At 42.3% G+C, this 27,118-nt stretch overlaps 1 protein-coding gene across 19 annotated transcripts in view; it reads right to left on the reverse strand.

Moving 5' to 3' along the window:
• Positions 1 to 2,769: 2,769 nt before the first annotated feature.
• The window catches only part of DTNA (dystrobrevin alpha), a 149,420-nt gene continuing 125,071 nt past the window's right edge, over positions 2,770 to 27,118 (reverse strand). For 10 of the 19 annotated variants that reach the window (XM_068993529.1, XM_068993521.1, XM_068993519.1 and 7 more), the window contains 5 exons: positions 18,514 to 18,673; positions 16,576 to 16,665; positions 13,599 to 13,767; positions 10,986 to 11,118; positions 9,008 to 9,025 (listed from right to left, as the gene is read on the reverse strand). In XM_068993529.1, the coding sequence (XP_068849630.1) occupies positions 9,008 to 9,025; positions 10,986 to 11,118; positions 13,599 to 13,767; positions 16,576 to 16,665; positions 18,514 to 18,673 (570 nt within the window). Of the gene's footprint in view, positions 2,911 to 9,007; positions 9,026 to 10,985; positions 11,119 to 13,598; positions 13,768 to 16,575; positions 16,666 to 18,513; positions 18,674 to 24,418; positions 24,458 to 26,939; positions 26,991 to 27,118 lie in introns of those variants that run through there. The other 9 variants (XM_068993533.1, XM_068993527.1, XM_068993526.1 and 6 more) reach the window with 4 other exon arrangements.

The following is a 27,118-nucleotide window of genomic DNA, read 5'->3' on the forward strand; positions in this document are numbered from 1 at the left end:
TGTATATACTGTGTTAATATACTGTATTGGTGTTTCTCTTTTTGACTCACTTCACTCTGTATACTAGGCTCCAGTTTCATGCACCTCATTAGAACTGACTCAGAATGCGTTATTTTTAATGGCTGAGTAATGAGTAATATTCTATCGTGTATATGTAGCACAACTTCCTTATCCATTCACACATCTTCTTTATCAGTTCATCTGTTGATAGACACTCTGGTTGCTTCCATATCTTGGCAGTTATAAATAATACTGCTGTGAACATTGGGCTGTATGCATCTTTTTGAATTAATTAAAAAAAAATATGCCCAGGAGTGGAATTGGTGAGTCATATGGTAGCTCTATTTTTAGTTTTTTAAGGAAACTCCATCTTGTTTCCCATAGCGCTGTACCAATTTACATTCCCACCAACAGTGTACAAGCTTTCCCTCTTCTCCACCTCCTGACTTTGTGGTTTTTTAGAAAAAAAAAAAAAAAATGAAGACTGTCCTTTATACTGCTAATGTTCATAGTACAGAGACCCTCACAATGGCTTGAAAAATGCCTTTGCTGTTGAACAAGTAGGGTTATTTGTACTGAACATTGAGAACTAGGAAGTTAAGTTGCATTTTATGTAGATTTTTCAGTATTGTATCTTAGCCTTGGTTTAGGTATTTTGCTAAAATTATACTCTTTCTATTATCCTGCTAAAATATTTGAGCCCTTCTTCATCAAAGAAGCATCTTGGATCTCTTTGCAATAGGGGGAAATATTACTCTTTTCTCATACTAACCTCCCCTCAAAGCAGCATTTTAAAAAAAGACTATAAAGGATTTTATATTTCAGAGGATCATTGTTCCCAAGTTGGCTATGAACCAGGAAAAAAGTTCTTGCCCCAAGCTTCTCCAGTGTTTGACAACCAGACCTGCCCCACTGCTCCTGACTATGCCAATGAAATCTTAGGGGAATGTTTTGGGTGATGGTGATTCTTGGTGTACATCACAGTCTTGCGTCAGGATCTGACATCTTAGAAAAAAAAATTGATCCTGAAAATTCTCTTTTTCATCTTTCCAGTGCCTCCCAGTTTTTCTTTACTTGTTCAGATAATATTTAGAACACATAATTTGGAAAGTTTAATTTGTGTTGCTAGGGCAACCAGAAGACAGCAGTAGAAATTAAACCAACGGCAAGGAATTGAGAGCACAACTCCTTGGATGAATCTTGGTCTTGTCTGATGCAAGATCTACTGGGAGTGAGGCGAAGTCTCCACAGCTCTGGACAGAGGGAGAAGCCTAGTTCCTGAAGCTCCTCCGAAAAGCGCACCATCTTCTCAGAAGTGGGAAATTTCTTGTGTTTTTCCCTCTGTTTCTTGTTTGATGGCACTCCTAGTCTACTTCTCATCTCAGCCTGGTCTGCAGATTTTTTCAGAACAAAGGAAGCACTGTAAGTTACACATCTGGATGACGAAGTACTCCTCAAATGGATGATGTGAGGATCAAATGTAAATGAAACAGGGCTTTTGAAAGTTGTAAAGGATTACACAAATGTTAGTTATTTTTTTCCAACATTTGGAATTTGGGGAAGAAAAGAAAGAAGAGGAAGAGAAAAAAGGAGAGGGAGTATGGATTTTTGATCTTAATCATAACAGGGCTTTCAATGAGCAGCAGAATAGTATCTAATTTTTAAAAAAATTGCATCCTCAAAGGCAGGAGAAGGTGAAATATTTGACCTCAATTGCTTGATCCTCAATCAGCAGTCCAAGCTTCACGCTCCAAACACTGACTTATCTTGCTTAGACTAATCTCATGTTGTTTTAGGAAACATTCAAAGAACAAAATACACAAGATATAGTGTTTTTAAAAACATTTTTTAATGAAGAAATAATTCCATTCCAAAATATAGACACACAATTAAATAGTTTAATCACTTCAAAATATAACATGTCCCCAGGAGGTTCCAACACACACACAGACACACAAAACAATACTTAACAGCAATACAAAAAACCCATACAATAGTAGTTTTGTTACATACCCATGAATGTTGTGAAATCGTTAGTGTCTCTGAATTGGTTACTTCAAATGGCGTCAAATTACAGTAGTCATAATTAAAAATGTCTTAGAGTTAATTAGCCTCAGGATATGATACCTCTGATTTTCTTTTTTCCCCTCTTTTTGGTTCAAAGGTAAAAATGCCCTTTCTTCTGAGGACATGGAGTTGTTTGTGCGGAATCGAACCAAGGTGACTGCAGCAACCAAAGGCTGCGGGATCTACAACGCCTACCTACAGTTAACAGCCAGGAACTAACAAGGGTGGACAAAGATGATCCAAATAAAAGCAGACATCAGTGCTAAATGATGAGGCAACAGTCTGGCTCATGCATATAAGAAAATACATAGTATATCACAACAAAGGCCACACTCTTATGGAGTTCAGTTCACATTGCTACTTACAGATGAACCTTCCCTGTCTTATAGTAGATCTCTCGAGAATCCATTTTTCACAATCTCCAGCACATCTCCCTCTGACCAACCACATTTACCCCGACTTCCGTCCTGACCAACCACAACTGATTCCTGAATCCCCTACAGTAGATTTCACCCTCCTCCCTCCCTCCATTCACATGGCGCCGTGGGGGAGGGTTGGCTGTGTTAGACCAGTGCTCATTAATAGGGCATCACCTCTAATGGAGATGGATGTGCAATTCATCGTGGAACAAGAAAGAAACAACCCTGGCCAGACAGAACTGTACCTAATGGACAGGACAGGTGACACCTGCTGGGTTTGCACTTAGAACAGGCCCCCAAAGTAGATTTGGAGAGCCAAGGAAAGAAACCCGCCCAAAAACACGAAAACCCAAAATAACGCACGCCATTTTGTCTCGTTTACAGGACAGGGGTGCTTGAGTCTGGTCTCAGGGCTGACGTGGAGCTAAGAGAAAGAAAAGGTGGCTGGTTAGTCAGGAATCGGTCATTGGCAGCAGTTTCCAGAGTCCTTGCAACGACTTCGTAAGATGGGATTGACAACCGTGTGATGGAATTGGCAATGAACACTATGATGCGGGAAGGTTACCCACAGAACAGTCCAAACCTTAGACAAACACTATGATGCAGAAACACAAAATGATAACATCTGTCAGCTCGGTCCGGGTAGTGGCTGAATGCCACCTGCAGGGTCAGGGTTCTGAGACTGAGAACTGCCCAGCTTTGATTCAGAGCTGACAGCCACGTAGGTAGCTGGGATGTAGTGGTTTTAAGTACTGAGTATGAGGCACCAGTGGCCACCTGTTCCATCTAGAGAGGTATGGGTTCACAGAGGATGGGCAGAGGGAAGGAGATGAACATTAAGATACACCAACAAAACCTGCAATAACATCCCTCTGTGCAAAGAAATCTGAGAACTGTGCAGTTGTGTCCCTTTGGTGTCAGCCTGTTCTTAGGGGCATTTGTCAGGCTGGCTCTCCAGGGAAAAATGATTAAGTACATCAAGGGGCAGAATGCGCTCCTTGCAAATGCCAACCGAGAGATTTACTAACCCCAAGGCAAGTGATTTTGTTCCCAAGGGCAGTCAAGGAGGTGGTGTCTGACCCAACACAGAGATGGGAGCATCTGAGAGCCCTCTGAAAAGGAAGAAGGAAGAAGTTGGGATGTCACTTCTCAGCGGGGCACCCACCAACTACTGACTCTGTCGGGTGGGAGAGAGCTTCTGCCAACCCTGGAAGCAAAATTGAATCGCTCAAACTTTGATGATGACTCAGAACCTTTCTTACTTATTCTGAGTAAGGCCTTTTCAGAGATTTTATTACACAACTTTCTTCTAAAGCAGTGGTTCTTCAGCTTCTGCATGCATCGGAATCACCTGGAAGGTTCAAACACAGATGACGGGGCCCCAACCCCAGAATTTCTGATTCAGTAGGGCTGGGGTTAGGGTCTAAGAATCTGCATTTCTAATAAATATCCCAGGTAATGCTGGTGCTGCTGGTCCAGGGACCACATTTCAAGAACCACTGTTATAGAATGATGTTCTCTTCTTTCTTTTAAATGAGAAACAGGAATCCAGAGAAGCTGCCAATTTAAGGATAATGCATCTACTGTGTTGCAGGATTTTTATTTCATCAAATCTTGAAACAAAGTAGAAGATTATTTTTTTCATTTCCCCAGAATCCCCAAGGGGGGTCTTTGGTGCTCCCCAAAGAGGGCCCTCAGAAAGGACCATCAACAGAGTCATTCATTCTCCCTTCCTTGACAGTTCTTTTGCACATCAGCTTTTCACAGAGTGCAAGATCCCAGCTCCACTTAGAAAAGCCTGTTTCCTCTCACATGACCACAGGAGGCTGCATGCAGAACACCAGGTAGCCAGCTAAGGCAAAACACATTCAGAAAGAAAAGGAGAGTGAACGTTTGCAAGCGCACTTTAAGCCTGTACATTTAAAGCTGAAAGGCCTCCAAACGACCTGATGGGGAACTGGCGGATGAGCGGTGCTGTTAGAAACATGCTCCCTAAAGCTAAACCGAAAGGAACCAGCCGTGGAAGAGCAGAGATAACTTGAGTCCACTGGGGGGGATCTTATGGCACCTGTGGTTTATAAACAGCTTTAGTAACGAGTATTTCAAAACAGAGTTCACAGTTTTTAAGAAGATCTGTGCTGATTTTAAAAACTAGATTCTATATAATTTGAATGTTGCCTTTTTTTGGAATATGATCTCTATTTGGAAAAAAAAAAATATTTACACTAAATTCTATGGCTGATTGGTTAAGAGTATCTTGAAAGAAAACAACCCCAAGTTGGAAAGAAGCCGCAGAGATTGGATTCTCCTGGTGGGTTTGGTTCAAGCCTCTGTTCTCAGAGACTTGGAGACAAGTGCAGACTATGCAGGCCAAGGACCCTTCTTGGCTTTGGGGCTCTGAGTCTGTACCCTCAGGAACCAAATCCTTCGGGCTCAGTGAATAACTGTAAGTGGTTGTTTTATTTTCCAGTTGCTGTGGAAAAAAAAAAAAATTTACAGTGTATATAATCAGCTGTTTTGCTAAAATCTCAGAGAATTCAGAAATGAAACTCCTAGCTATAAACAGTGTTAGTAATGTCGTTGTAAACTGACCAGGTTCAAGTATCATGTGCAAAGGTAAGATGCTCGTTAATACTGCCATTGCCAGTAACAGCAGCATGGGATTTCAGCCTGTGTTTTCATTTCGAGGGATGAGCCATGTTATAGAAGATGTAGCTGATAAGTTAGCTTTGAACAGAAGTCTTATTTTTGTTTTTTTCCTTCTCAAAACACACGTCTATGAACTACAAAACTTAGAACAAAAAGTTAGCTGCACTATAGTCGGCAGAACACAGTCTTTAGGGGGCGGGGGTCTGTCGGGAGCGGCTGCATGTGGTGGGTCCTCTCTTCCATGAGCTGAGGCTGCTGCCAGGCTGCCGTCTTCTCCTCTGGGGGTGCAGCTCTGTCCTTCATCACCAGCTCTCCTGTTACTTGCATCTGTCTGACTATAGCTTGCCTGGGAATAAGCAATGTGTAATTTCTTTTTTAAAGATAGAAACTGTTCTCTAAATTAGAGTTATGAAGCTTAGGATCCTCCCTTTCCCCCACCCCGAAACACACACACACACACACACACACACACACACACACACACACACACACACTCTTTTCTTCCTCTGACAATCAGGAATGACCGTCTTGGGACACTGGGCTACTGCACCTTCTGATGGAAGAGAGGACAAGAATCCTCCATGCTGAGACTCCTGCCTAGTGGACACCTAAGGCATCTGGAAGATTCAAGCAACATAAACAGAAATATCTGTGTTGTCCTTTGGACAAGGAGATGAAAGCACTGACTCACCATCAGAGTGCCTTGCTAATTTTTTTTTTTTTTTGCCACGCTAATTTAAAAAAAAAATCCACCTTTGATCTTCCATCCTCTAATTTTTGAAGTTAGGATGTGGCTGGCCAAGGTGAGTGGAGTACCATGTAGCCAGAGCGATGGAAAAGGGACCAACCTAAGATTTGAGTGGGCCAAAATGGGACCATGGTGGACTCTAATTTGGGTGCTAAGCGTTATGTGTATCGTTTCTTCCCACGTGGCTAGCTGAAAAGCAATAAAACAGGTTTCTCTGGATTAACTCTTGTTAATGTGTTGGTAAGCGCATATTTATCTTCAAAGAGGCCTAAGGATTTTCTTGAGCAGAGGATGGGTCTTCCATGTCTCTGGTGTTTCACCTTTTGTCCCTTAGTCATGTAGGGCTCTGGAGAAGGCAACGGCACCCCACTCCAGTACTCTTGCCTGGAGAATCCCATGGACGGAGGAGCCTGGTGGGCTGCAGTCCATGGTGTTGCTATGAGTCGGACATGACTGAGCGACTTCACTTTCACTTTTCACTTTCATGCCTTGGAGGAGGAAATGGCAACCCACTCCAGTATTCTTGCCTGGAGAATCCCAGGGACAGGGGAGTCTGGTGGGCTGCCGTCTATGGGGTCGCACAGAGTGGGACACGACTGACGTGACTTAGCAGCAGCAGCAGCAGCAGCAGCATGTAGTGCTCTGGTTCGTGGATGCCTAATTGACTCTGAGCTGATGAAATCGACTTTAGGACCCTTGCAGAAGAGATCCATATATTTGAGGATAATTTCTGGTCTTGCAGTATAGCCAGAAAGTTCAAGTGAATAGATTTCAACAGATAACTGTTCTACAATTTCAGCTGTCTTTCTGGGTTTCATCAAGAAAAATCACAGTAGGGTAGAACTAGCTTCAAGGATGAAAAGCCACTAGTTCCTGCAGTGTTCCAGATCTTAAATTAATTTTGTCTGACTTGGTGATTTGGTGACAGAATGGCTTATATTTAGAATCCTGTGCAAGGCCAGCTAGGTAGGTAAGGATGCGGTAAGTAGTAGAGGTCACAACTGTTTTAAGTTTTATTGGAAATAAAATTTGAAACAGAAGATTAAAATCTTTGGCATTTATGGACAAGAACCAAATACTGCTTTTTATCTTGGTTTATGTCCAGGGCTGGGGTTTCCACTGTGGCTCAGTAGTAAAGAATCTACCTGCCAACGCAGGAGACACAGGTTTGATCCCAGGGTTTGGAAGATCCCCTGGAGAAGGAAATGGCAACTCCACTGAGACAGTTCATGGACAGAGGAGCCTGGCAGGCTACAGTCCATGGGTGGCAAAAGAATTGGACATGAGTTAGCAACTAAATAAAAAATGTCAAAGGCATTTTATTAGGGCTTTTAAAGAAGTATATTTTTATAAGAACTACCTGCTGATGTTTAAATAATGTGCATAACAAAAATGATCAAACTGCTAGAGTTCAGAGAAAGAAAATGCTATGAAAGGAAACATCTTGCTCCTCTGGGAAAGTAACTGGAGTGAATATTTTCAGAAATTGCTCTTGGGAACTTTTTCACTATAGTCATGATGAATCAGGAGAACCTGTGGGTAGTAGTCTCAAGTCCAAGGGAGACAGACTAAAATGTATTCAATAAAATCTTTCCTTTTATACCAAAAGGGCCTCACAGCTCAAAAAATATATTTCATAACAATTACGCCTTGATTTTTACTTGCTTCATCTTAACCTGAGGACCGAGACAGGAGGTCAGCAGTGTTTCAGCTAGAATGTATTCATTACTAATTGATACATCATTTAGAAGACATATATTCCTTTTTCAACTTAGCAGCCAGGGTTGAGTTTCCTCTCAACTGCACTGTAGACTTATGAGATTCCATGGGTGGGAATAGACGGAAGAACTAAAGTAGTTACAAGTCCTTGGTCTTATGCAGTCATGACTGTGAGAGGTGTATTAGCTTTGCATTGTAATGTGGGACATCTAAATGGCCATGAGCTGGAGCCAGAGAAACCATCAGACTCATGGGACAGTGTAGCTGAAGGTGTGTCAAATCGTAGCACAAAGCCGAATTCCAACCTTATTCACCCAAGTAGAGAGAGCAAGCTAGTTCTGAGTCTTGGGGGTTCTCATACACTCACATAATAATCATTGTCACTCCCAGGGACTGAACTGCTTCTAAAGCACTGAGCAGAGGGTTAGACATGTACGTGTGTGCTCAGAATGAAATGATAGTGTGTCTGCCACTAGGTTAAGCTGTAACTTGGTGTATCCCAGGGCGTACAACTCCTCTGTGAGGTAGGTATTATGATACATGTTGTACAGTGGGAACAGAGGCTGATAGAAGTCTAAGCAATTTTTCAAAGATTATGCTGCTAGGATCTGATGGAACTCATTTTTGAAATCAGTCTGTTAGAGTCCAGATCCTAAGCTTCAGACAACAATAGTCAAGTGGTTCTTGCCAATAAAATGCTAGTCTCTTTAAATTAAAAAAACAAACAAACAAAAAACTACTGAGAATTTCCCATGTATTTAGGTAAATCTCTGAAGGTGGGGGATCACAAGCCCCAGAAAAGGTATTTTAAATTAATTTATATCTTGCTGAATTCCATGATGGGTGTGAATCAGCTCTTCCAAAAGCGTAAGGCTGTGGAAGCTTCCCTCTGCGCTTGGCTTCTTTCATTTTCTTTAGTAATTCATGTTCTTGATTTCACTGGTTAAGGTGCACACTTTGATCTTTTGGGCCCAAAGTACAGCAGGACTAAGGAGCTGGCTCATTTCTGCAAGTGCTGAGCAAGTTTGCATTTTTCTCTCTCAAGTGCCAGAGAGGTTGAAACCTTGGATGCAGTTATGGATCAGCAAATTGGCTTTATAGCCGCACATTTATGGGGCATCTTTGGGTTATAGAAATTCCTCTGCCAGTTTTCCTAATTTATAGAGTAAAAAGTGAACTCCCAAGGTTGTGTGCCAAATCACACTGGACTAGAAAGATATGTTTCATGGCCCAGGATGATTCTTTGCTGTCAGCAGGGGGAGAGGATAGTATACAATAGAAAAAACGTAAGAGAGTGATTGTGCATGTAGGTTACAAGTGATCAGAATCCAAGGTACAGTGACCACATTTCCTCCTAAATAAGTGGATACTTACTTGAGAGGAGAGTGATAAAAGGATATTGCATTCAACCTTGCAAGCTGACCTGCGGGTGACAAAGGATACAAACGAGAAAGGTGACATGTCAAGTCTGTGATGCAGTCAAGCTGGTGAATTATTTGGTGGGAAGCCATGCAGAAAGATAGATAGACGGACAGATAAAGAGAAGCCAGGGAATGAAAGTAACGTTCTGACCCATCCAACAGCTTATAGAGCAGTCAAGGAAAAACCACTTCAACCTTCTCCAGGGCATAGAACACACGGACCCGTTACAATCTCTTTGCCCTTTTCTTTGTCTTTTCTTTGAAGTCACTGGTTGTGGTGAGGAAAGGAGAGAGAGAGAGAAAGAGCTTAAAATCTGCCAGAGATGGCAGCAACTCCAATGGAAGCTGAGGCTGTTAATAGAATTTCCTTTCATTTTGCTTGTATCAGGTTAAATCTCTAGTTCATTGAAATAAATAAAAATCTAATATCTTATATGAAATGACTCCTTTTCTTAAAAAAAAAAAAAATAGAAATTTCAGTTACGGTTGTCACCAAAATCCAGACACTAGTGTGGGCTCCCAGAGGGAGGTCTAATAGGCGCCTCTAACAACATGAACCATAATATTGATTATTTAGCCACCTCTCTCTCTCCTTCTGTGCAGCAGGGCCAAAAGGAGATATATGTAGGAATGCCACCCCTCAGAGTTCCCAGAGACACCCTGCGGCTTCATCTGGGCAAATTTCCGCCTGTGGACAGGCCATAGAAGTTGCAAAGAAAAATGCCCTCCCTGGTGTGCACTCGAGGCAGGTCTGATTACGCAGGATTCAAGCATGGCTTTACATATCTGGCCACTCTTTGTTTACCTAGGCCTACATTCTGAAGTTATTTGGAAACACAACTGTTTTGGAACATTCCAAAGAGGCAAAACTTCTGTTTCATATTGTCAAGGTGGGGTTAGTAGGCTTCCCTCTTGCTCTGTTCTTCTTGGGAAAATATTTCCAAGCAATCTACAGATGTATGAGTAGTAGATAACTTATTTTATCTGCTATTCTTTCTTCCAATAACAGAGTAAGAGAGAGAGCTACTGCTCCTAAGATGGTGGAAAAAACTTATCTGGATATTGGACAGAAAGCCTGACCTGATAAAAATAACCCACTGGGGCCTGGTGAGGGGCAGTAGGTCTCAACCATCCAAATACCCCTGTCCTCCCAGAACCCCAGCAAGACGCAGGGAGGGGAAACATACAAGGTAAATAAACGGGGCAGTAGAACAATCTCCATGGGGAAAATGCATCCCCGTAAGGATAATATTATTCCCCATCGCATGCGTTATATCAGGTGAATTCTCAGATGGATTATCATGCTATCCAGGATATATGACAATCTGTCCAGCCACACCCTGCTGAATGGGGGCCTTCAGTTCCCCCAACATGTCTAGCTGAGGTTTGTCACTCTTTGACTTCTTAACATTTGATACGAGGCAGGCAGGGAGGGAAGCTGAGGACAAGTGATTCAAGGACAGAGGTATACTTATGCTTAGTCAATTTCCTGGTGCCCTGTGGCCCACCCAAGGGCATAGAATCCCAGAGTATTCATGGGGGACTGGTTCCAGGATACCCCCATCCTGCAGATGCCAGCATCCATGGATACTTAAAGTCCCTTCCAGTTGAACCTCAGTACCCACAGATTCTGAATCTGCTGATAGGGACAGCCAGCTGTATCTTTTCTTAAAAAGTGTTTTCCTAATAATCTTGGAGGGTCATGAACTATTCATCAGCATGGAAGGCCTCTTTTCATTTTCCAGCTCAGAATTTATAGGAAAACATGGTGAGCGACAGCTATAAGAAGCATTAAACCTTTCCCTGTCTTAGAATTCATGGGCTAAGGAGTACTGTCAGAATATTCCAGAAAGGGAGGGTGGAAGGAAGGAGAAGGCACCAGGTTTTGGGATAATGTGAAAGATCCAGCCGCCGAGGGGCGGGGGCCGAAGTGGTGGGTGGCATGGGGTGGGCTCTCGGTACCTGGTAGGCCTCATCCTGTAGCTTCTGTTTTAGGAATTCCTCCATCTTCAGCTCGTTCTCCAGCTGCCGGACGGAGTCATCTTCATAGTTCTCATCCTCTGGCCGCACGTAGGGGTCCCCGTCTTCTGTAACCCTGGGAGTCAACCACAGAGGGTGTTTTGGAGCAAATCTTAAAAGGCAAATATGAGTGGAATCCCTGTATTGCCTGCTGTTCTGGGGGCACGTTTATTTTGTCTCTAATTCACTTCTTTGCTTTGATTTACTTCAATTTAGGATTTTCTTTGACATGATGAAAAAAACTTGAAAGACACGTTGGACGTTTGGAGAAATATATGATCAAGTTGTTCTCATAGGCAGTTTTTCTATGTCACCTGGTTTCCTAGAGTTTCCTGGAATGAGTTGCCCTTTAAATGTTTGCCATTCTTAAAAAAAAAAAGCAGGCTTATCTTTTGAGAGGATACAGTTTTCCCAATTTGGGGGCTTAAAAAAATGGAGTCCAAGAACACTTTCTATAAGGAAAGTGAGCCCTCTAGTGAAATAATGTCTAAGAATATTTGTTTGTAATTTAATTCTCTTTGTGTTCTGCATGTATATAGGCCCATGCACTCATGTGCCGTATTTTTATGGTAGAATCAAGGCTCAGAATATCAGCCAATCAATGTCAGGGAGACTAATATTCTAACCCACAGCTCTTGATCTTAAAGATGTATACTCTCTCTGACTTTAAGAAATCCATTTAAATTGTCCAATTCCATCATGAAACAAATGGATAAGAATGATCTCATTCGCTAATGTGTGACTCTTCATCTATTCGTCCAAGAATATATAAAGTTCTTCCTGGGACTGAATATAAATTTACCGCCTAAATCATATGGCTAAAATATTCTCAGGCTAAAACACAGTACATGCTTAGATAGTACAGATATTAAAATATCCCCTAAAATGAAAAAGAGTGGTCAAGTAGAAGTTTCTGGGTTGGAACATAAATGCCAATGTTCGTGTTTATTTATATCTGTACGACATGTTCTTGTTATTTTTAGAGGTTTGGGGCAGCCTAAATAGGTCTGCAAGGCCTCTATAAACTTTCCCTTCCCAACCCCCACAGCCCTGCCACCAGCCTGCCAGGAACGGCAGATCAGGTGGCTTTAGCTAAAGTCTTGGATCTTGCAACTGGATCAAGAAAGTTTTAGGTCGCCACCATGTAAATGCTCAATTATAAAAAATCACATAGATACGTTATTTACCAGACTGAACTGATCACAGTTCACCAGTCTGAATAACAAACAAATCAAATCATTTTAAATTCTAGAGGGAAGGACAAGAAAGCGAACTACAATTAAAAGCAGCAGCCTCCTGCCACATAAAATCATAACTGTTTTGTTTTGATATTATGCTCTCTGCCTTTTCACAGCTGGCTTTCAAACCATGTCTATTTATAATTTCCCATTATTACTGGTCTTTTTACTCACTCCTTGGATGGAGAGTCAAAACACCAGAAAGGCCTCTGGTTAGTTTCTTCTTTGGGTCTTTAAAACAGTTTATTTTTGTAGACTAGTCTGCAGTTCTTCTCATGTTAAGCACCACCACCCTTCCGTAGCTTTTTAAAAAACTGCTCATCAACTCCCTTTTCCAGCTTCTGAGTGAGCCCTTGTCCATATTTCTCAGAACTCCACTTATTTAACTTTCTTCATTTTAGTCTTTTCCCTTCCAAGCTGGGCTCTGCAGGTCTGTCCTTGCTTAGCCTTTGTTTCTCAGCTTTAACTTTTTCTGCCTGACTACTTTGAGCTGATCCGAGGTCCCAGTCTAGTAGGGAATGTCACTGATTCTACTGCCTCCTGTCAAGCTACAGAAACCTAATTGGGTGAAAATCTTTGCAAAATGTCTTTTGAAGGTCAGATTTATACATATTCAACAAGTCAAGCAAATTGGACTTCTTTATAATGAGATTTTTATACATTTAGTTATTCAAATCACAAGTGTATAGATGATGTTTATATACTCACTTTGAACAGAGGCCTCTCTAGTATCACCAGGTCCCTTAAGAGGGAATCTAGTAAATTCGGAAGATGGGATGATTTATCTTCTGAACTAGTCTATGAGTCCTGGGATGCTGGGAGTGATTTTTGACACTATTTTGTATCTAACTGGTTGAGTGCCTTGGGTGGGCCAGGATCTCAATAGGTACTGGTTGGTTTTCATTACTGATACTCTGGAAATTATCAGGAGGAAAAGTCACAATGAGAAATTGAAATGAAGCACCCTTCTACCTGGGCTTCCCAGGGGGCGCTAGTGGTAAAGAACCCATCTGCCAATGCAGGAGACACAAGAGATGCGGGTTAGATCCCTGGGTCAGGAAGATCTCCTGGAGGAGAGCATGGCAAAATCCCATGGACAGAGGAGCCTGGTGGGCTGCAGGCCATAGGGTCGCACAGATTCGGACATGACTGAAGTGACTTAGCACACACACACCCGTCTACCTTTTCTGGCAGAAAAGGAAACTGCGTCATTCCTTTCCAAAATGAAAAACTAAGCAACGATGTTTTTATTTTCTTATGCTCCCTGCAGAATGTTCTGTTGCTGAAAAAACACCCCCCCCAGGCAGAAGATACTCACATGTCCCCACGCATGGTGCTCGGGGTAGCTCCACCGTGAAGGTACCCAGGTTTTCGGGCGTGGATTTGTGCTAGAAAAGCTTTTTCAGAGGTTGGGGATGGGACCAGATCTTCAAACTGAGTCCGTGCAAATTCAGAATCCACGTTACTATCAGGTTCACTTCCCACCTCTATTAGGTACAATTGAAGAAAGTAAAGAATATCTTAGATTTTTTTATGATCAGCCAATAAAGGGCTAGGCTTAGCAAAAACTAACCTGTGCTGTGTAAAACACTGACCAGCTACTGTACACAAGTCAAATAAGTGTTCATTTTTTTTTTTCAAAATGAGAATTGATATTGACATGAATTACCATAAAATCAGGAAGACTCTTGAAAGTCCCTTGTACTGCAAGGAGATCCAACCAGTCCATCCTAAAGGAAATCAGTCCTGAGTATTCATTGGAAGGACTGATGTTGAAGCTGAAACTCCACAATTTTGGCCACCTGATGTGAAGAACTGACTCATTTGAAAAGACCTTGATGCTGGGAAAGATTGAAGGTGGGAGGAGAAGGGGATGACAGAAGATGAGATGGTTGGATGGCATCACTGACTCAATAGATATGAGTTTGAGTAAACTCTGGGAGTTAGTGATGGACAGGTAGGCATGGCGTACTGCAGTCCATGGGGTCGCAAAGAGTTACGACTGAGCAATGGAACTGAACTGAACCATAAGATCATTTAGAATACAGTATTGTCTTTTTTGGGCTTCCCTGGTGGCTTAAATGGTAAAGAATCTGCCTGAAATATGGGAGATCTGGGTTTGATCCCTGGGTCAGGAAGATCCCCTGAAGAAGGGAATGGCAACACACTCCAGTATTCTTGCCTGGAGAATTCCATGGACACAGGAGCCTGGTGGGCTACAGTCCATGGGGTTGCAAGGAGTTGGACATGACTGAGCACCTAACACACGCACACACATACACATATTGTGCTTTTTAAATCTCAATAATGTTATAAGAAATTTTTGTCTTAATAACTGACAATTCTCCAAGCATTCTGTTTTTCCTCCTCTTCATTAAAACTGTTGTTACTTTTGCTTAATATTATTGGGTTGGCCAAAAGGCTTGTTTGGGGTTTCCATGAGCTATAAGGGAAAAATCTACTTTAACGTAAGATAAACAAACCTAAAATACTACATTCCCTTAATATTTCAAAGTACTATAAGAGTATAAACTAATAGTACTTTGAAACATCCACAGTGAGAATGTCTTCATTTTATTCATCATTTGCTAGGGCAGTGGGAATATGCCACTAACCGTGATATATATATTAACTACTGTCATTTTTATCCTATCTGGTAATCTTAATCTAAAATAACAGCAACAATTTCAATTGCTATTATTTTAGGTTAATTTTACCATTTCATTATTTTAACTCTAATTATAGAGACTTTCAGAAATTTAAATCCAGATTTTTTTTTAATGTTTAAGTTTTATTTTTACAGTTTTTGTGATCTCAACTACATGACCACAGTCCTGAAAAACAGTCATATTGCTCATAGGGCTTTCATGAATAAATGAAATGTATTCCTAACTAGCAAGATATTTATTTGTGTATTAACACTGTTAAATTTTTAAAACTCAGTATTATTAGGATAAAGAATACTGCAATTTTATGCTATATATTTTCTGGGAAGATCTTTCTTTGGTGATATTGCAAAGGTGAAATTCAGTTTGTTGTTGTTTAGCGGCTAAGTCACGTTCAGCTCTTTTGCGACCCTATGGACTGTAGCCCACCAGGCTCCTCTGTCCATGGGATTTCCCAGGCAAGAATACTGGAGTAGGTTGCCATTTCCTTCTGCAGGGCATCTTCTTCTCCCAGGGATCAAACCCTTGTCTCCTGCATTGGTGGGCAGGTTCTTTACCACTGAGCCACTTAGGAAGCCCAAATTTCAGTTTAGCTTCATTCAAATAGCCATGCATTCCAAATTAACAGGGTTTAAATTAGTAAATAAGACATTTGACCTTATAAACTAACTTCAGCATCATGTCAAATTGGGTCATGATATATTTAACAGTGGCTACCTTGGAATTCTGGATTTTTAAAAAATTTTATTTTTAATTGGAGGATAATTACAACATAATGCTGGTTTCTACCATACATCAACATGAATCAGCCACAGGCATACCCATGGGATTCTGGATTTACAAGTCAATTTTAATATTTTTCTTTATTCTTTCCTGCATTTTCAAACTTGCTGCATTAAGCATGTATTTATAGTCTTTTCATCAGCAAAATATAAACAGTACTAAAAAATCTAATATCCCAACAAAATGCCACAAAGATCTTTAAAAAATCTTTATCTACTTGACAATGAGAAGATCTCTTTTAAACAGCAAAGTTGTTTTTAATTGTAAATAACTGGAATCAACCTAAATATGAAACATTAAATGAATAGTTAAACCAGAGTAGTTTAGCTTACAGTAAATGTTATTTTCTTCTTTATACAATTCTGAGTTATTAGCTATTTTTGGAGTAATAAATAAAGTTAAGAATAGACCCTGATGTTTGGAAAGATGGAAGGCAAAAAGAGAAGGGAGTGGCAGAGGATGAGATGGTTAGACAGCATCACCAATTCAATGGACACGAATTTGAGCAAACTCTGGGAGATAGTGGATGACAGAGAGGCCCAGCGTGCTACAGTCCATGGGGTCGCAGAGAGCTGGATAAGACTTAGAGACCAAACAACAACAAATAAGGATTGAAGATAATTCTGAAATCTCCAGAGGCCTTTCTTAAAAGTTTACCTACAAAGTTTTAATTATTAAACTCAAGATGGTCTCACATTTCTCACTCAGACAATAAACATCTTAAGATAAGAATGTACAGTTTTCAGCTAAAAAGATTGCACCTAAGTGTTTTATGAGCAGATCCCTAACAGAAGTTATGGGCCCTTCTGCAATGAGCAGACAGATAAGAGGGGACCAGGGACTTACCGGAATTTAACTCTTTCACGAGAGAGGACATGGTGTTCGTGATGGAATCTGCCGCTACTAGCAAGTCATTCCTTAAATTTCTTCTTGAGCCTTAGGAAAGAATGATAACGGGAAAAAAATTCAAAACTCTCCTTTTCCCCCAATTTTTATGCTGTTTACCACTCCCATTGAAATTCTACAGCAAGAAAACTTCCAAGACTTCTTTTCAGAAGTGCTTTGGTTCATTTCCTGAAAAAAAATTACTTTGTGTTCAGGGCAATGGCCTTTGATGTATGAAGACATGGCCACTGGTGGGGATTCATACAATTTATTGTTCAAACTGGGACAATTTTACAAGTGAAAGGGGTGCTATTAGTAACAAGAATGAGGACTTCTCTGGTGGTCCAGTGGTTAAGACTTTGCCTTCCAATGCAGGGGGTGCGGGTTCAATCCCTGGTTGGGGATCACATGTCTCACAGCCAAAAAACCAAAACGAAACAGAAGCAATATTGTAACAAATTCAATCAAAGTTTTAAAAATGGTCCATATTAAAAAAAAAATCTTAGAATAAAAAAAAGAACAGGGTGACCTGGCACAAACAGGGATGGTTGCAGGTAAAACAGCACATGTGATCACCCTACCTAAGTATTGCCCTTATAGATGAAAAGTCTGGTTTCCCCACCAGAGCTGTGCCTTTCCAGCAGCTGCTACTGCTGTAGCCACTACCTGGGCTGAAGTGCATCAGATTCTGGTCTCCAGAATCTCAGCCTCCGGCTCCCGGCAGAGCTCCCCAAACTCGCCTGACTATTTCAGGTACCCCTTGGGAATGGGAACCCTGTGCACCGAATGTCCTCAGGGGGTGGAAAAGGGGGTGAGGATTCTTACTCCTGCTGCCAAGACATGGGCAGAAGATGTATGCCAAGTACCCTGACTTGGAACTTAGGTCATATTTCTCTATGGTTGAGAAAGATTATTATGAGATTTCCATCACACTAAGGGTTCAAACGGGGGCTTCTCTGGAGGCTCAGTGGTAAAGAATCCGCCTGCCAGTGCAGAAAACTTGTGTTTGATCCCTCGGTTGGGAAGATCGCCTGGAGAAGGAAATGGCAACCCGCTCCCGTATTCTTGCCTGGGAAACCCCTAGACAGAGGAGTCTGCTGCGCTATAGTCCAAGGGGTGGCAAAAGAGTTGGACGTGACTGAGCAACTGAACAATAACAGCAAGGGTTGAAAGGATATTTGTGTGCTGGCCTGGGAGCCGGGCAAGGAGCCCAGTAGAGGGCCAAGTGCATAGTATGTTTGAAAAAGAGGCTCAAGATTTCAAATACGTGGCTTACAGATAAACTTCGGCAGGAAGAGAAACACCCTCGTGGCACATACATGGCAAGAAGAGGCAGGGGTGGGAGAAGGCTGTTTGTCATCTCCCATCACTCTCTGCCCTCCTCTGTGAACTGTGGGGGCCTCGCCTCCCAGCCCCAGAACACAGAGGCAATGAGTCAACTCTCTAAGGCATCTGGAAGGTGACTAAGCATCCTTTTCGATTGCCTCTGTGCTAAAGAGATGGGTTTGTTTACTCTCAAATCTTGAGTTTCCTTTCATGTAAAAAGAAGCCGGAAATATCCTGCAGGATTTTCAAATGGATTACATTCATATAATTTCCTAGGGATACTGTTGGAAGGATTTTTCTCCTTTCCCTTAAGGAGCAAAGGCTCATTAAAGAAAATGGGGCAGGGCAAGAGAAGCCAGAAGATAAGATGGTGAAGGGATGAACATATCAGCGTAGGCAGTTGCTAAAAGGTCTTGCAGGCCTGGCTTTGACACAAGCCACAGAACAGTCTAGGACATCTTTGGTATTGGCTCTGATAACTGTAGAACACGCAATCCCTGGCGACTTTTTTTTTTTGTCACATAAAGCAGAACACAGCAAAGTAATAATGATAATAATAGTAATGCCACTTACTTTGTGCAAACGCCTCCTGTACGTCTCCCCCTACCCCCGTAAGTGAGTCCTGAGGCATGTGGGTCGGGGTGGAGCAGGCGGACGCGGACCGCACCGGCATGGGGATGGGCCTGCTGATGGTGTGGCTAGGGGAGGAGCGGGGGGAGCCTGCCCCCTGGGTCTGGAGAGACAAGGCAAGTCATTAATTTGTTTTCCCCAAGAAGATGCCAAATGCCCTTCCCAGTGCCTCTGTTAAAAACCGTGACAATGGAATTCCAAAGCGAGTTGAAGTTCTAGGTCATGGGGATGGCAATGCTCAACCTGAGATGTGGGTGCAGTTTAGGACCTTACTGGACATGGTCTGAAATTTGGGTTACAAACTGAAAGCTGTGATTATTAGTACCACATTCACTGTTCTACGTAATATATGAGATGTTTGCCCATGTAATGAAACTACTGTTAAGCGGTGATAATTTCAAGGTGTTTATTTACTCCTTGAAAGAAGATCTATACAGAATAAAAAGACATTAGGAAAAATTTTAAATATAAACTCAGAGACTATTTGGGATGGATGTGGTATATTGCTCTTCCTAAATTTTCAACAAGTCTGTCCTGCCATCATCTGCAGAGGATAATTTATAGTGCCTATCATATCATGCCATATTGTGTGTATTAAGTCTCAAATTAAGACTCAAATGAGGTGTAAATTGTTTAGTCCCTACTTTACAGGAAAAGTTGACTGTTGAACTGCTCTGATTCAGGGATTCAAATGAGGATGAGAAACATAGAAATTTTGGTTTCCAGTTTGGGGGTAATGCTTCCTATAGGAATTGTCTTTCTCTTCACCTATGAAAAAGCAATATTCTAGCAGTAAGAACAGTGGGATTTAAAAATGAGTGGAGAAAACAACTTTAAAGTCATTTATCTCCTCACTTCAACCCTCAGCAGGAAATCATTCTGAGACTTGTCACACCTTGATTTTCATAGGTTCGGCTCTACAGTGAGGTCTCTTGGAATCATTATCTGTTTTAATAATTAGTTTACAAAGCCAGTCAAGCATATATAACAGATTAGATGTTCACATAAATTGCGCTCCAGCCCATTGGGGCTGGCCAGGGAAAGTGAGGACTGTTTCACAGCAAGCTCCAGAGATTCATCATCACCCCATTCAAACCCCAGACATGCACCACCAAAGCAGCGCTCTCAAGTATTCCATTTAGGTCTTTGCTGCGGGTTCAGCTGCTTGCAGTTAAAACACACAACATCAGTCCTGTAAAATGCCATGCTGTTAGCTTTCCAGGGCTCCAGCATCACACATAAAAGTCAAATCTATAAATTGAGAAAAATCCAGAATTAAAAATGAAGCAAAACAGAAAATAACTCATGTGATGCTTGAGGCGCTGAGGATTCCACTCTTTCACTCACAACAGTACCTTGGAGTGGCCCATGAGGCCCAGAGAAGTGAAGTTTGCGTGCTGGTGATGCTTTGCAGCCCCTTGCCCCAGCCTTCTCCAGGATGGACCTGGTTTCCCCTAGCGAACTTGGGCAGCTCAAGGTCATTACGGTAGACTCCTCTGCTGATGAGTTACCTGGACACCTCTCTGCATCTCATACCAATAGGTGGTGACTTCACTTTTGAGTCATACTTCACCATATACAAAAGGTTTTCACATACATTCCCACTGGTGTCTCTCCATGACCTACTGAAGTAGGTCCCATTATGTTAAATGTGCCTTCATGGACCACAATGATCAGAGAGGTGAAAACAATTGTCCAGGAGATGGGGCTAGAGTGTCTGGGCTGGGGCCTGAGCCCAGGTGCTCTGCCTGCCCTGGGCTGTGGATGGCCTGGATGGCCTATGGCTGGTGGAGGGTCCCTAAAGGAGACAAGTGTTGGTCAGTTCCCCTGAGGTCAGGCACCTCTCCCTGGCAACCCTCCTGTGCATCCTTTCCAAGACAGGGCCCTTGGCAGGGCTCCTTGCCCCTTCTCATCTGTTTTCTTTACCAAGGACCCAGATGCAGCTGGCAGGAGGGACTGGCCATAGGAAGCTGGACAGGTGGGTGGAAGAAAGAAGCCTTCTCTTGGCTACAGAGGGTGGGTTACCTTCTCTACCCTGGAAGTCACATCCTCTTCTGTGATAGGAGGTTCACAATAATAATAGAACTCCACTCTTTTATGCAATTTATAGTCTCTAGAGCATATTGGCATGCCTTGGTTTGCTTTATTATCTCACTAATAAGAGCTAGGCAAGATAGTAGCTTATGTCTCAATAGCAACTGATAGTCTAGAAAGCACCTTAATCCCATCTATTTCACTTAATCCTCTCAACAACCACTTGAGGTATGCATACTCCCATTTTTCAGGTTAGCAAGCTGAGGCTCAGAGGTCATAATTACCCAAGGTCTCTGAGCTAGTGAAGGATAGAGGTTGAATGGACCCTCGGCCTTTAGGCCACAAGGCCAGGGTTTTCCTACATCAACACAGCTACTTCTCAGGATTGTGGGCACTGGGACCAACCTTCGCATGCTTCCATCACTGTTGCAAAACATACTGTCACCAATGTTGAAAGGGTGAGCTACCTAAAGGTTCAGAAGACGTAGGACAAAGATGCACTGGGGAGTGTGTCAGAGCAGTGGTCTAGGGCTCTCTGCTGGGCCATGCAGTAGTACCTTCTAGTTACTGGCTCATGGAGAGCAGTGTGAGTGCCAGAGTGGCAGAAGAGCCTTCGGGCTGTTTATCAATCAGTTCAGAAACACAGGCCCCCCAGTCTCTTATCTGCAAATGTGAAATCTAATGGGCTACACGTGTTGTTTCCTAACTGCTATGAGGCTGCTTACGTGGTGTCTGCACTGTACTGAGTTTCTAAAACCAGATTCTGAGTTCTGGAGCATCTCTGGACCCAGTGATTTTGGACATGGGGCTGTGGGCCTGTGTTTCAGTATCTGATGACTGGGGCTGCAGGGCATGCCAGCCCTGCTCACACCTGTGCCACCGGGCTCTCTACCATATGATGCTCCCGGGGCTGCTGCTGCAAGGTACCACAGGGCACCATGCCACCTTTGGGTACCACACTGGCCTCCGCTGTCCTTGCTTAACTCCATGTCTCCAAAGCCAACTTTCCTTACCCCTTTCTGCCTGTTTCCTGTCTTCAAAACTCCCATGAGTAGTCTTGTGTTAACAGAAAAATAGCAGACTGTGGTTATGCGTTAAGGGAAAAACAATTGACTGAGTCTAAATTACACCTATGTATGAATGACTAACAGCTACTATCTCCTAAATGAATCTCTAATTGGTGCAATTACAAGCAGTCTGACTGTGTGAAGAAATCAGGTGGATGATTTGGTGCTGAAGAAAAGATTCAGCTGCATCTTTTCCCCAGTCATGACTAGCCTTTACCCAGACCTGGGGGTAAAATCCTGGCTCCCTGGGTTATCAGGGCCCACCTCCCTATGTCAGCACACTGGCCAATTTGAGGCATAGTAGACACCAGGGGCTTGGCTGGTGGCTCAGATGGTAAAGCATCTGCCTGCAACGCGGGAGACCTGGGTTTGATCCTTGGGTCAGGAAGATCCCCTGAAGAAGGGAATGGCAACCCACTCCAGTATTCTTGCCTGGAGAATTCCATGGATGGAGCCCGGCAGGCTACAGTCCATGCTATCACGAAGAGTGACTAACACTTTCACTTTCAGACTTACTGCTGGGAACGCCAGCTCGGGCCTTCCTGACTGCTGTTCTTACTGGACCACTAGCAAGAGTGAATATGGTAGTTTCATTTTCACAGGTGTATCCTGTAGAGAACTGTGGCCTCTGGCCTGGTCATGAGGCATGGCTGTTGGGTAACAACTTTAGAAGAGTTAGAGTGAATAATCTCTGTGAACATCCTCTTTTGGAAATTACTCAGTGATTAATGGGGCAAAAACTTAAGGGACAATGGTCCATGTGGATCAATATATAGATTTCAAATTCCTGAGGAGAGAGTTGATTTATGGAAGAAGGAAACCATTCATCATACTTGGCAAATTTAAAATAGCTCTCTTCCCAGAGAATAAATGAAAAATTCATTTCTACCCTCCATTCTCTGAGAATCCACTCAACCTGCTGTTGTATCAATTTTTAAAAAGTCTGACAAGATCCATAAATTTTCTGATTTTTTTCCAGGAAGGATTTGGGTGCCCACTCCGTCCCAGAAAGGAAGGAGGCTTCAGGGGAAGTGCCCAGTGTCACTTTGTGGAACCAGCACCGTCTGGAGGAATGGCCGAGCAGATGGTCAAGAGACAAGGGGAGGTGGTACTGTGGACTCTCCCCGACCCAGGTCACCCGCTCCCCGAAAGTCAGCCTCTCGGGTTTGGTGGAGAATGCAGCGCAGTCAGGCCTGCCTGATTTTACGTGGCCGCCTGTTTAGTGACATCCAACCCTCTTCTCATCCTTTCTTGCAAACCACCCTGATTATCATCACAGGGCTTCATGTGGGGATGCAGATGAGGGGCCTAATTCTGATTGGTCAGACAGGAGGCACCAGGGGCCTTGCGTCTTACAGCAGAGATTTCCAGGCAGAAAAGAGGAAGCACTGTGGGAAACAGGAGAACATTCCAGGGCTTGAGAGTACCAGGGAAAGGCTTGGGGAGTCTGCGGGGTACTGCAGACATGCTGGGGAAGCCAGTGGGGTTGATACACCAGGCTTGCTGTGAGGAGTGGAACAGATGAAGCTGGAAAGAGCTGGAGCCAGGTGTGGGGGCCTCCAGTGCCATTAAAGGGGCTTAGCCTTTATCCTGAACTAGGGGATCATTTTGTAAGGGTTTTCAAGCAGAGAAGCAATTTTTACTTTTTGAGAATTAGTTAACAATCCCTAATTTAAAAGAAGTGTGAGAGACAGAGAGAAAGAGAAGGAGGAGAGAGACAGAGAGAAGAGGAGAATAGAGAGAGAAGAGGAGAAGAGAGAGAGAGGCTGGGGAGGTATGGTTTTGAACACAGATTTCAGTCGTAATATTACAGTCGATTACTTCTGATGTGAATCAGCCCCACCCCTATTCATTCTTGATCACTTCACTACTCCATAGGCTACCCACCAGAGAGGACGAGCAGGGGAGACGATGGAAGGTGAACCGAAACTGGTAAAATCTATGATTTCTGACCCGTGCATATTTCACAATGTTTGGAAGAGGCAGGAACCTAAGTGACCACGATTTCCCCAGTGAATTGGGCCATTCAGTTGCAAACAGAGAATAGAATAGAGCAGGAGATGGAACTGGGAATGATGTGTGACGTTCTTCCCCTGACTGACACACTTAGCTAATGTGAGAAAGAGTATATGTGTGTGTGTGTGTGTGTGTTTGTAAAATGTGGGTCAAATTAGAAAAGCTCATATATTCTGATGTATATGTGTACACATACATACATACATTTATCCTTATATCATATGCACAGAGAATTTTACAAAGTGCTTTTACATCCATTATCTTTTTGAATCTTTACAACAAGTCTGAGAGCCATGTATTATCAGTATGTTTGAGATAAATTGCTAGGAAGTTCATTGACTTACTCAAGATCTTAGAGCTGTGAGTAAGGAACTTGGACCACCATAACTCAGGGCTAACTCCAGTAATCTTTCTAAGAAAATTATTATTGAGATTCTACTTTCTGAACTCAAAGTCAGGATACTTGACTTTAGACCAGGTCATGGTATTTGGCACTGGAAAGATACTAGAAACTCGGGAACATACCGTCACTGCTATTATATTCCAGCCGCCTTCATTATTAAACTTTTTATGAGTGTTCTTTTTATGGTTCCTTCAATAAATCTTAAAAATACACAAAGAAGAAAGAGGGTAGGATAGTTTCGACTCAAGTTTGTAAAAAAATTTATTGCTTATGAGACCATAATCATCATCATATTATATTACAGGCACTATTTCTTTTTTAAAAAAATTCATGTTCTCTCCTCAAGGGGAATAAATTCATGCATTACCTCGAACAAGAAACAGTATAAGTAGGAATTATATATACCAGTATAATAAAATACATTGAACCACACAGACTTATGATAAAGCAAGTAGCGGTTATTAAATCAAGCACAATTTGTTGTGTGTGGTGTCTTAAATCTGATTTTACAAAGAGACTGTCCCCAGAGGGGAGAGGCTCATAAATAAAAACAGAATTTAGAAGCAGATGCCAGACTAAAACTTCTAAATTCTCTCCTTAGATCATGTTATACTACGAAAAGTCTATAAATTCAGATGGCATTTGTTTATTTCCTTGTAGAACTGCCTCTGCAGGATTGGGACATATGGGGTTCTGTCTTTAATTCTGACTGAAGGTCAGCATAAGAATCAGCCACATGAAATCTACTACTGCATGTGTCTGCTTTATTATTCACTCCTCCTCCAGTAAAGCTCTGAGTGAAATTTCCTTTTTATATTTTATGCCGACAGAAATTTTGGCCCCTTGAGGACTGACATCTCTGTTCTGATAAAACTACCAATTATGTTTTCCCGTTTTTGCCTCATTACTAGAAAGCTCAGAGTAACACCCCTGTCCCTTAAGATAAGCATATTTGCATTTTCTTTAGCGTTTGATTTTTCTATTTCTATTTTATGAAGTCATTGTTTTTGTCTTTAGTTAGTTGTAAGCTGCCTTGGGTCCTTTAGGAAAAGAGGCTTGACTATAAGCAAAGACATGAGTAAGACTGTAAAGACTCCCCCGATCCAGACAATGCATTGCTGACATCTCTGGGTGTTGCCAGTAGTGGTCCTTAACAACCTAGGCAGCGATAACCACTGCTGGCTGACGTTCAGTGATGCTGCAGCTGTTGAGGGCTCAGCGGGGGAGGAGCTGGAGGGGAAGCAGGCAGTAATGCAGTAATGGACGCTGCCATGGTTTGGCTCTATGCATCCATCTGTTTATGAACGTCCTGGTCCACTGAGCCTTTCAAGAATGCGTTGCCTTGGAAATGGAAGAGAGAGGGTCCCCAAAGGACAATGGCTAAAGCCAGGCTGACTGACTGCAGGGTGGTTACCTTCTGCCTCCACTAGGAGGAGTAAGGTTATAGTTGAGCTTTCTTTCTATTTCCTATGCACATGCTGAGTAAGAGACAGGGAAGAAAAGAGGCTGTTTGCAGGAAAGGACCATGAGATGGCATTTTTCTTTACCATGATCTAAGTGTTTTGTATGTACAATAGCAACACCCCAGCTATGAATTCATGGGCAATTATACAGGCAGCAAATGTGTGTCCTTTACCCAGGGGGGCTGTCTCATTAAAATTTGACTTCAGTTTAGTGAAGTAACTTTGTTCACAAAATACAAATAATGTAATACATTGTCTTTATTGTCTGACATTACAGATTCGTTTTACACTTTCCTTTTTTTTTTTACAGACCATGGGAATGAAGGGTAAAAATGTGTCCAGCATTTTGCAAACATTCTTTGTTACACACAAACACGCACAATGAATAATAGGAAAGAGAATACAGAAGAATGAAAGGGTACGTTGAAATCAGACAGGCTGTGGTTGTCATGGATCCATGGAAATAATGTCAAACTTTTTGATAAGACCAGCAGGTGGGATATATTGTCATACACAGCTCGGTACATGCACTGGAAATGAAAGCTGCTTTTATTTTGCTTTTGTTTTATTCTTATTGTATTTTGAGCACGTTGCTCCCTCTGCTGGCTTCTGCACCAGGCCACGTGGTCAGACAGAGGGCTTCAGTTCAGCTACAGTTAGAGAGCCACAGGGTTCATATTTCCAGGGAAGATGTATGTAACCCCTTGTGAACTCCCAGAGCAGAAAGGTGCTTGGTGATAAGAGAAAGGCTGAAAGTTACCTATTCTTTGGAGATGATTGTCAACCAATGGTAGGTATATTCTAGTCTGAGAAGCGAACAGTTGGAGTTCAGTCTTTCTCTTATTAGACTGAGCGCTTAATGGTGAGCAGTGGGGAACAGGGCTCAGTAATTAGGCAATGAGAGGAGATGTAATTGGCTGGTTTTTACACCTTTTCAGTAAAATGGAAACTGAACTGAACATTCACAGGATGAGAGGAGGTCGAGGTTAGCTTCTGAGTGCTAACTGAGGTAGAACCTCAGTGGGTTCCACCTAACGGACCATTAGTAATTGTGGTGAGTGTCTTTCTATTAAGAGAAGGGTCTGATCAACGACCCAGAAAAAGCATGAGACTGGTTTGAAACTTAGACCCTGGAGATCTAAAGAGTTTCCAACAAATTAAATGTGTCCCCTGTTCTAAAAGATGTAATAGCTCTTCTTTTGATGTTGATGGTAGTTATAGTTATAAAAAATGCTAAATTTTATGTGTCTCAATTCAAGCACTACATTGAAAAGGAAGCAAATTAGTATAATTTTTTTTTTCTCTTTCCAAACTGAAGCATGAACATACATTAGAGGCAAAAGCAATGAGAAAAACGGCAGGACGGCAGGCCCCTCCAACTGTTAGTTAAGACCTGCAGTAGGGCACATAACTTACTCCCTGCTTCAATTCTTCTTCCTACAGAAAGATTGAATCAATAATGGTTAGGTTACCCAGGGTTCCAATAAGAGCATGTACACAGTGGAAGGAATAAAGGCGGGGGAAACCAAGCCTCTTCTACCTTGGTTACTTAGAGTTCCAAGTCT

Source organism: Capricornis sumatraensis, chromosome 21 (genome assembly GCF_032405125.1).
Source record: "Capricornis sumatraensis isolate serow.1 chromosome 21, serow.2, whole genome shotgun sequence".
NCBI classification, from domain to species: Eukaryota; Metazoa; Chordata; class Mammalia; order Artiodactyla; family Bovidae; genus Capricornis; species Capricornis sumatraensis.